This window comes from Octodon degus, unplaced genomic scaffold, assembly GCF_000260255.1.
Source record: "Octodon degus isolate 3935 unplaced genomic scaffold, OctDeg1.0 scaffold00046, whole genome shotgun sequence".
Taxonomy (NCBI): Eukaryota; Metazoa; Chordata; class Mammalia; order Rodentia; family Octodontidae; genus Octodon; species Octodon degus.
Window position 1 is genome coordinate 9,215,833 of NW_004524622.1, and position 10,358 is coordinate 9,226,190.

A 10,358-nucleotide genomic window follows, 5' to 3' on the forward strand; every position below is an offset into this window, starting at 1 on the left:
TAAGTAGTAATCTAAAGTCATTTAGTCTAATGAAAAATGTTCCTCCCTTGCCAATACTTCCCTTAAGTTCAGCTAGTTTTTAGGTGTAGCTAAGTAATCTACATGGGTGTTTAGAACTTTACTATCTATTCCAAAACTTCCAAATTGGAAGCAATATTATCTAGACAAAAAAAAAAAAAGTTGCCTTGTGCAACCTTTATCTGTGTATATAGAATTAGGTTCATTTGAAATACACTGAGCTTTGTGGACTCTGTGTCTTGGAATAGAAGACTATGTTTAAAGGAGTTCATTTTGACTTTGCTAGATACTCATAAATTGAGGACATGCAGTTCAAGGAGCAGTAGCTTTGCTGAATACCATTGTGTTACTGACATTGAGCAAATACACATTACACTAAACTGAATGAACATCCTACTGTCACACTAACAAGTCATCATATGTATTAGGTCAGAGATCTCAGAACATAATAAGGAAAGGTGTGATAGAATTCTAACTTACAATTAATTAGATACTACTATAACAATTCTTTCATAAAGTGATTCTCAAATTTGCAGTCAAAATACTTTTCACATTTTTTATTATTTCCAAATGAAATTCTGAAAAATCTTTTTAAAACTATTTCAGGCTCTAAGCAGAGAGCAACCCTGGACAAGATATAAATGACCCAACTGAACAGTTGGTTTTTACCTTAGCCTGAGCCAACAATTATTCTTTAATATGTTAAAGTAACATATTAAAATATTATCACTCAAAAGAATTATTTCTATGGATATTGTTTGGATTTTTTTTCTTAATGTTTTGTTTCCCCATTCTAAGACAGGTATCATTTTCACTTTCATTCTAAGTACAGTCCTTATCCTTCCAAATGAAAATATACAAACATCTCTAAAGAAATAGGGCAACCTGTTTTAGGTAATAGTATCCTAAATTCAGGTTATTTTTTCTTAGATAAGTCCTTGGATCAGGTGACTTCTTTCTTCTTTTTCCTCCCTCTTCCTCCTTTTCCTCCCTCTTCCTCCTCATCCTTCCTCCACCTCCTCCCCTTCTTCCTTCTTCTATCCAGATTAGGGGGAAAATGATAGGTCTGGAAAAACTCACCTGAAAATGAAAAAATATCAACGGAAAATCCAGATCTAGATGTTTTCTCCTTGCCTGATTGAGGGTTTCTCTAGGTCAAATAATGCACTGTCTCTTGTCCGTTCTGTCACTTGCATGAATGACAATAGCAAGGCAAAAATTATTTGCCTCAAGTCCAGTTTTTTTCTTAGGTTTTGATTTCTTTTACCTCACCCATCCCCCTGCCAGGAAAGACTGTTGTTAGGCTCACCATGCCACCATGTGGCTAAAGTTTGCACATAAAGTTTGATTCAGAGTAAGTATAAGGAGATGGACATTTATTCGGGTTCTCTGCCTTCTACTACCTGGAAATACAACAGCATGCGGCCACCCTTCATTCAAGATATAAGCCAAATGTTTTCCAAAATGTCGTATAGAAATAACTCTGTTGCATATCCCTAAGGCATAAGTCCTTTCCAAGTTCGTACTTTGTCACTCTAACACGAAATGTATGAGGAGACCCAGGAAGGAGTGTTGAATGAAATATCTGGTCTCAAAATACACCCCAACTTACTAATATGAGTATTTCTCTCACCCCAACTTCTTGGCTACAGCATCTGACTTGAGGACTGTCGCAGTTACCAAGCTTGTGAACTATCCATTCCCAACTTTGATCAGGCTTGAAAAACCCTCAGTTAGAGACATGTAAGCTTTTCTTCCACTTCAAAACATCCTTCCAACACACCAGATTCTGCAAAACAATCTTGAAAGATTGTTTGTCTGAGCCCCTGGGTTCTACCATTTTCTTATTTATCTTTGGATCTCCTGTGTTTCTTAACTAATTGCTCTGATAATTCTTTTCTCTGTACTTTTTCCCTTTTGATAATTCTGGGATGAACACTGACATTTCCTTCTCTACTTTACCCTCTCTTGCTCTGTTATGAAGATGACTTTTCTGTGGAAGAGAAAAACTTTTCTTTCTTTCTTTTGATGGGGCTGAGGATTGAACTCATAACCTCATGCATACCAGGCAAGCACTCTATCACTGAGCTACATCCCTACTCCTGGAAAGCAAATACTTCTGAGGTAAATATTCAGTGATATATATCATATATAGAGAGGACATATATCCTGAGTTTTTCTAAGATCATTTATTTCAGACATTCTATAAAAACTTTATGAGGGCCAAGAAGATGGCTCAGTAGAATAAGCACTTCCTTGGCAAGTACAAGGGCCTGAGTTCAATCCCCAGTTCCACAAAAAAAAAATTTTTTTAAATAAAAAAACTTTATGGTCATTGTTATGAACTAGAAATCACCCTCTTATTTGTGATTTAGAAAATGTGAGTATTATAACAATATCCTGCTTTGTTTTGTAAAGAAGTAGCTTTCTGAAATCATCCTATACTATATCATTTCTCAGCAGTAAAAGTTTTTTTTAACCTACCCAAAGTTTAATATGAAATCTCCCAAATTCCAGATTTGATATATCTAACTTGCTGACTTGCTTTGACATTGTTTGACTGGCTTGATTAACTGCATTGCTATTAGCACTAAGAACTTTCTAATGTTAGTATGTGTTTTTGGTCTCCCTCCCTCCAAAAACAAACCCTTACCTACAGTTGCTATCAAATTTTGACATATAAGTGATAGACTGAGAAATATTAGCATAAAATCAAAGATAACTTGGGTGGATTGGAGTATATAGAGCAGAAGCAAGACCACCTTTATGTTAAACAAAGATTTATGAATAGGGGTGAAACACTCCCTAGACAAAACTAAACATTGGATTCCCGCTCCGTACTCAGCAATGTGATTAGAGCTGTCATTTATGTTTATTTTTTTATTTTTTTTTAATTTATTTATTTGTGAGAGAGAGAGAGAGAGAGAGAGAGAGAGAGAGAGAGAGAGAGAGAGCATTTATGTTTAATCTTCACTATCATTAAGATTATAGGGGGCCAGGGAGATAGCTCAGTGGAATAAGTGCTTGCCTGGCAAGTGCAAGATCCTGAGTTCGATCCCTGGTACCATCAAAAAAAAAAAAAAAATTATAAATGGTTGACTTTCATTTTAAAGAAGAGAAAGAAAAATTCAGATGGAATAATTGGTCTAAGACAGCAACAAGTGAAAAAGCAAAGATTCATTTTTAAATCTCAAACTTCAAATTTGATCTCTTTGCACAGAAAGAAGCTGTTTTAGCTGAGATATGGGATGTTGTAACAGTAATAACTTGATACCAGTTCAGTTTAATCAAGTTAAACACTCTGCTGACTTGGTTGTTCATTTGGTTGTTCTATTTTAAAATATTATCAACATAAATGCAAGCATATGAGCACATTTCCTTCCTTTGAGGTATGTGAACTGCCATTGTGAGTTGTATCAGTTAGTCTTAAATGTCAATTTGACAGTTTGGCAAAATGACTGGATCATGAAGGGGATACCTATTAGCAGATCAACCCACTGGTGGTCTAGTTGAAGTGCCAAGAAGATGGGGCCCAGGGAACTTGGCCTGGTAGGTAGACACCTCTGGAGGACAAGTCTTTTGCTGGCACTCTTCCCTGTGCTGTGCTCCTGGACTCCATGAAGTGAGCAGCTTTGCTGCACTGCACCCTTCTGCTTTCTGCCATGATGTTGCTTCTGTGGAGCCTACTGATCATGAACGGAAACCTCTAGAACTGTGAGCAAAACTAAGCTCCTCCTCCTCTAAGTTGTATTTGCTGGGTCTTTGGACCTGGCTATGAAAAGCTGACCGATTTTTTTTTTAATGGTACCAGACAAGTGGAGTTGTTGCTGTGACTCTGCCTGACCATGTGGTTCAGAGCCTTTGGAACTGGTTGCGGAAGGAATTTAGAAAGATATGGAGAGGCAGGCTAGAAAAGCCCAAGAACACTGTAGGAAGAGGATAATGGATGATTCTGGTTAGAGCGTAGAAGATCAGCATGCTGATAGAAATGTAGACAATAAAAACCAGGCTTGGAAGGTTTCAGTTGGGAATATGAACTCTGCTGCAAACTGAACTAGAAGCTATGGATGTTACACTCTGGAAAAAAAATTGTCTACATATTATCTATCGGCTAAGACTATGAGACTGAATTTAAAGGTGACATGCTAACTGAACTGGCAGAGAAAATTTGAAGACAACCCAATGTTCAGGCTGTAGGATTTGTACTGGTGGCTGCTTTTAGCGAGAGTACATTGAGAATCAGGAGTGAAAAGCAGAGCAGGAAGATTTGAAAATCTTAAAGTTTAGCTAGAAAGTAGACATGTGTGATGTTAAAGCCAAAGGTTGTGGTTGCTGAAAAAAATCATGTCACTAAAATGAAACGAAGTACTTTGAACAAAGAAGTTAAAGACATCTTAGAATCAGCTAAGACCCCACCCATCACAGGCTCAAGGATGCAAAAGTATGAACCTTTCATTTGGGAAAAGAGCCTGTGGGCCTCCTACTTGAAAAAGGCCACCAATCAGGGAATTGGTTCTCCAGGATTCATTTCACTATACTCATCCATTCTAGCACTCAGAGGCTGCCACAGCCAGGTTCAAGTGCACCAAATGCTGCTTGTATTAGTGGCATTCTTAGTGGCATCCTTATGATGCTGGTTTTACAGGCACTGAAGTTGTGAGGCTATGAAGGAATTCAAAGGAAGGTTTGGGAGGCTAGACAGGGTGTTCCTGAGAGATGATTGTGTGACACTGTAGAAATAAAGCCAAAGATGCAACAGAGATCCCAAGAAGTTAGCAATAGAAAAAACTGGATCATCTGCCAAGGAAAGCCACAGACAGTGAGCTAAACTAGCCCTAGATAGAGATTATGTGGCACGCAAACAGCAAGGCCATAGGATTGGGGCTGCTCTAGAACTCACGTCTTACACCATGTGCCTTGGGTGTGACTGTGGAGCTAGAGAACTTAATGTTTGCCCTCTTGGGTTTTAGTCTTGCTTTGGTGCAATTCTTCTCTACCACCTATTCCTCCCTTGGGTGATGGGAATGACTACCCTGTGCATTTCACCTTGGGAATTGGTAACTTTTTAAAAATTATTTTTAGATGGATTCACAAGATAAGTTTGTCTTGAGTCTCACCCAGAGTAGGTTTTGGATGTGGACTTTGTGGGGGTTTGGGGGGGGGTTGTTGTTGTTGTTGTTGTTTTGTTTTGTTTTGTTTTGTTCTGTTTTTGGCAGAACCCGGGATTGAACTTGTGCTTGCCAGGGAAGCGCTTATTCCACTGAGCCATCTCCCCAGCCCCCCTAGATGTGGACTTTTGACCATGCTAGAATTGTTGAGACATTGGTGCCCAGGGATTATAGTATTTTTAGTTGTATTCAGAAAAGTTATATCACATTAGGTAGAATTATTGCTTCTTCTTGTGTTCATCAGGAGAGTAAGTATGATTTAAGGAGATGTGATTAGATGTCAAGTTGACATGGGTAGAATTGTGTCAATTAATGTTAATTATCAGTTTGACCGAGTTAAGAGATTCCTGGAGAGGTTATTGAGTCATGGAGGTGGCAGTGCCAGAACAACCTAGGATTTATGGGAATGCTACATATTCCCCGCAGCTGTAATGTTTCTGTTTCCCTCTCCAGTTAATGGCACAGTGAAGCTCAGCTCCAGTTTGTGGTATAGTAGTTATGCACAGAGTAGTGTTGCTGCTAGCGTGGAAGTCGTTCCTGAGATGGTGTGAGTTGACTTTGGAGTATAGAGCATCTTGTCCAAAGTACAATATGCCCTTGGATGTGGCTGCCAGACCTATTAATTACCCACTGCTGTGGTGAGCAGACATACCCTGAGAGCACTGTCTGGTTGAGCAGAGAAAAAAACTGTGGTTTGGAGAGTGCTGCCTTCCTCATGGACACTATGCCTGCAGTCACTTCTGTGTGAACTCCAGACTCCACCTCTATGCCCTGCTCTGGTACCCTCATCTTCCTTGGGTTAAATATTAAGATCATGTTTCAGAGAGCAGTTTTGCCCCTTCCCTTCCTTCTGCAGAGAGTGGTTTAGAAGTCAACTGTCCTAAGCTGAGTGGCTGGTTTTATTACATTCCCAGATGCATCTGTCGTTGAGGACTCAGCCTTCATGCGCAGGTCGGTGGACACAAGGCACAGGTGAACTTAGGTTTCAATTCACCTTTGCTAGACCTTTACTGCTTTTCTTCTGTTTTCCCAACTTTCAAGTAGTCAAAATCATAACCCGTTTTTTCATCTCTTCTTTTACCAGAGGAGCCAAGCTTTTATGGGACTCCTATGCTAACTAATGACAATAGTAAAGAATCCTTTAAACTTGAATTCTAAAAGCAGCTGTACATCTAACATTTGCTGGTAAATTTGTATTTTCTGCAAAAAAGAAAAATCTCAGATTGGAGATTTAAAGAATATGAGAACAGCTTACTCTGTGTTTGTTTGTCACATATATCGTAGTAGATAAATTAGTTCTTTTTCAGTGCTGTATTACAGAATTAAAATTATTGAAAAAAGAGGGCACTTATTGAAAAATTGGTTACTTTCTCAATAATTAGACACTGTTTAGTGCTTCCATGACCTCCTTTTAGTCTTTGACCATTTTATAATTTTAGCATTCATGAAGTGTATGGAGTGAAGATTTATTGATTTAATAAATAACCACATATCAAAGCAGTTGCTTGTTACTTTTCTTCAAGGATGATCATGATATTAGACTTTCTATAGTTAAAATAGAGATGAGGGTAGAAAGATGGGATGTTTCCACAGTCCTCAAACCCTCTCTGGTTTTGAAGAAAATTTGGTTTCTTCTACCTTTTCAAAAAATTCAATAAATAGATGAATAAATTATTCATTTATGTGAGACATTATTGGTTCAAGTGTCTTCAGACTTTTAGATGGCAAAAAAATGAGTAAGCTCATAAATGGAAATGATTTATTTATAATTAGTTTTCATAAAAGCATAAATGGATGTGGGTTTCTGCTATTGAAAGTTCTTAACTGGGGCTGGTGAGATGGCTCAGTGGTCTAAAGCGCCTACTTGAAACAAGCTTGGCAAAGCACAGGGACCTCGGTTCGATCCCCCGGCACCACATGCCAGCCAGCCCTGCCCCCTGGTGGGCTGAGCTGGCCACACACAACACACACACAATAAATAAATGTAATAAATAAAAATAAATAAATATTAAAAAAAAAAAGAAAGTTCTTAACTGCCAGAAACATGAGTCATGATCTAATCTTTGGCACCCGGAAATGATTGTCTAGAAGACAGATTTGTAGCATAACGCAATGCTCCTAATTGAGGAAGCACCTTCTCTGGCTTCAGGAGATCACTCCGATTCCTTGGAGGGACAGTAAGATATAGAAGAACCTTTGGGTACAGCAACTGGTCTCTTTAACTGGAGCTTTAAGCTTACAACTGATGTACCTTCTTAATCAGTTGCCTTCTCAGATCATTCCTCTTGTGGAAGACACGTGTCCTATGGCTCCTTGCCAGCATTCTTTTCTTAGTTATTCATTGGGCTTTGAGGGTATATCTTCTTTTTTCCATTCTAGAGGAAACATAGTCTTTGGAAAATTAGTAGTATTTAATTTCTAAGGCTCTTTTTAATTTAATTTAATTTTATTTTATTGAGAAACAAATATCAGTGAGACAGTTTAAAAACTGATTAATAGGACATTTTCAATGATTAATACATTGTACATTGTTATCTTCTTAGTGGTTAGCCATAGTACAAGATGCAGACAGGATAACCTGTCCAAACATTATTAGTACAAATCTTTCTTCTCATTGAATTAAGCGAAAGTAGCTGTATAACTATCCTAACTATTCTACATATACAGATACAAAATGGTCCTTCCTTTGTATCCCCTTTTTTTGTTTAGTCCTGTCAGAAATGGGTATTCCATTGGCATCTAAATAGTATAGGTGCGTGAATTCAGCAAAACAATCCAACACAGTCCAGCAGTCCACAATAGTAGTGGGTTAGCCACAGAAGTTGTTGACTTGAGTCGAAGGCTCTTGAGGTTATTTATTTTATTAAGCCCATTTGACCAATAAGGAAAATCTGTTAATGATTATAATAAATAATAACCCTACTTTCAGTTTTTTTAAAATCTCTGTTATAGGATAATATTATCTATATGAGGAAAAGCTTAAACCTTGATAGGTTATTGGTGAGAAATGTGAGTAACTATTGAACTCTGATAATCAGAATATGGGCATGAATCGTATTGCATTGTCCAAATGAATGAGATTCCTAAAGCTGAGCTCTAACCAACAATGCTGCCTTGCTGATATTATTTAGTAATGTTGATCAGAGTGGAATAATTGGGGTGGCTTTTTGATGCTCCATCTTCAATAGTACTCTTGAGCTGAGTTATTGCTAGCTTATTTTCTCACTTGACAATTACCCATTTACAGGTCTTTTTTACTATTAAAAACAGCCACTGAGAAAACAAGCACTGACCCATTTTAGGCAGTCTGGTAGGAAAAGAAATTTTAAAGCATTAAAAATGTATCCCTTATGACATGGTCACACTGTTTTTATTATTGTTTCAGTAGGTTTGTATTAAAGAAGCCAATAATATTTCAATTTCATTCTGTTTGTAGAAATCTTGGCAAGAGCTTTTTACACTGTTCAGCCTTTCAACCCTTGTAGCTGCTGCAAAAATCTTTCCCATCCTATCCGGTCATGATGCTTTCCCTCTCCCCGGACATGATTCCTTCAGAACTCTTTGCACATTGTGTGATGGTCTTTGCACAGTGGCTGTGACCAGGTCACCGTGTATCCTCCTTGTCTTTTCCTTTCCAAGCGCTATATCTAGGTTTCCAAGCGCTATATATAGGAAAATGGGTATTTGGGTCACTTCCCAGGGGTAGGACTGAGTCTTTTGGATTTATACTGTGGCCTAAGAGGAAGGGTCTTACATGGAAGAGGTGCTGTCCAATTTGAAGTAAGCAGTTACCTTCAGGCAATTTGGGATACAGGTAAGTATCTTTCCATGGTACTTTAATGGTGGGTATATTTTTGAATCAGACTGTTGGAAAGATTCAATTTCCAGTGCCTTCCTATAAGTGTTTTGTAATTTTACCAATATGAAGGCAAGAAATGTGGCAAACAATACAAACCCGACTTTTGGACCTGTAGCAAGGTACAGAACGTGTGTGCTTTCATGGTTATGCAGCAACTCAGTGCTTTCCTGCATTATAGATGCTCAATAAATGTTTCTCACTGCTATTATCATTACTAGTATTGTTTAGAATTCCACCTGAGAGGTTAGTGTAGAAATGTCTGTCAGGATGGAATATATTCTTTAATATATCTGTACTTTTTTGCTAATATAGGGATTTACGTTAACTCTAGATACATTGTCTCTAGTTAAAATGAGGAATTAATTATTTCTATAGCTTAGTCCTAATACAACATTGTGCTATTAGCAGCTGCTTTCAGTCTTAAAGGTCAATTAATAGAACTGTTTCTCACTAACTTTTTATGGCATTTTGAAATGCTTTGCCTACCTTCAACTTTTCCCAGTAGACCAAGAAGTTAGAAATTAGAACAAGAGGATTACTGATACATCATTCCCTTTATATTGTTGCCTAAAGTTCTGATCATATAAATTCTTGTGTATTTGTGTTTTAAGTTTCTTTTTTCCTCCGATTTTATTTTAACATATTGTGTGAATAGAGCTCCCCTTCTTGATGAGACTGATAGACATCCCTCATGATGCTTAACATGGGCTTTCCTTTCTTAATTACTCTTAATTTAGAGTCTTCTCTTGGGCAAAACTACTTTCCAAATATTTACATAGCCGTGTTTATTTTCTTGTAGTTGAACTGGCAATGATCATGGACCGTTTGTATGGTGGTGTCTGCTATGCTGGAATTGACACGGACCCAGAGCTGAAGTACCCCAAAGGTGCTGGCCGTGTGGCGTTCTCCAATCAGCAGAGTTACATTGCAGCCATCAGTGCGCGCTTTGTGCAGCTTCAACACAATGACATTGACAAACGGGTAAGCAAGCAGTCAGGATGGAATTGCTGTAGGAAAGAAATGAAATTTATTCTGTGAACCCCTGGGAGAAAAAAACACCTTGTGATCAGCTCTGTCTGGCATGTAGTTGTTAGTCAGCGAGTCCATCTGAGCTATCTGAATGAGCACTCTTCTTAGTGTTTAAGGAACTCATGAACCTTTTGCCTCACCTGTTACTGTTGCAATTCTGACAGTAAATCTGCAGAACTTAGCATACCAAATCAAAGCTGTTCAAAAGATGATGTGTTAGCAAAGGTAGAAAGCTGATGACCCGTTTGACTTACACAGTGCTCTATAAACAGACTTGAGTTACT

General features: G+C 38.0%; 1 protein-coding gene across 1 annotated transcript in view; it reads left to right on the forward strand.

Moving 5' to 3' along the window:
• Window positions 1-10,358, forward strand: part of Cpeb3 (cytoplasmic polyadenylation element binding protein 3) — a 239,286-nt gene that overhangs the window by 193,650 nt on the left and 35,278 nt on the right. Inside the window, exon 10 of the mRNA XM_004632058.2 lies at window positions 9,845-10,026. Coding sequence (XP_004632115.1) covers window positions 9,845-10,026 — 182 coding nt within the window. The remainder of the gene's footprint in view (window positions 1-9,844; window positions 10,027-10,358) is intronic.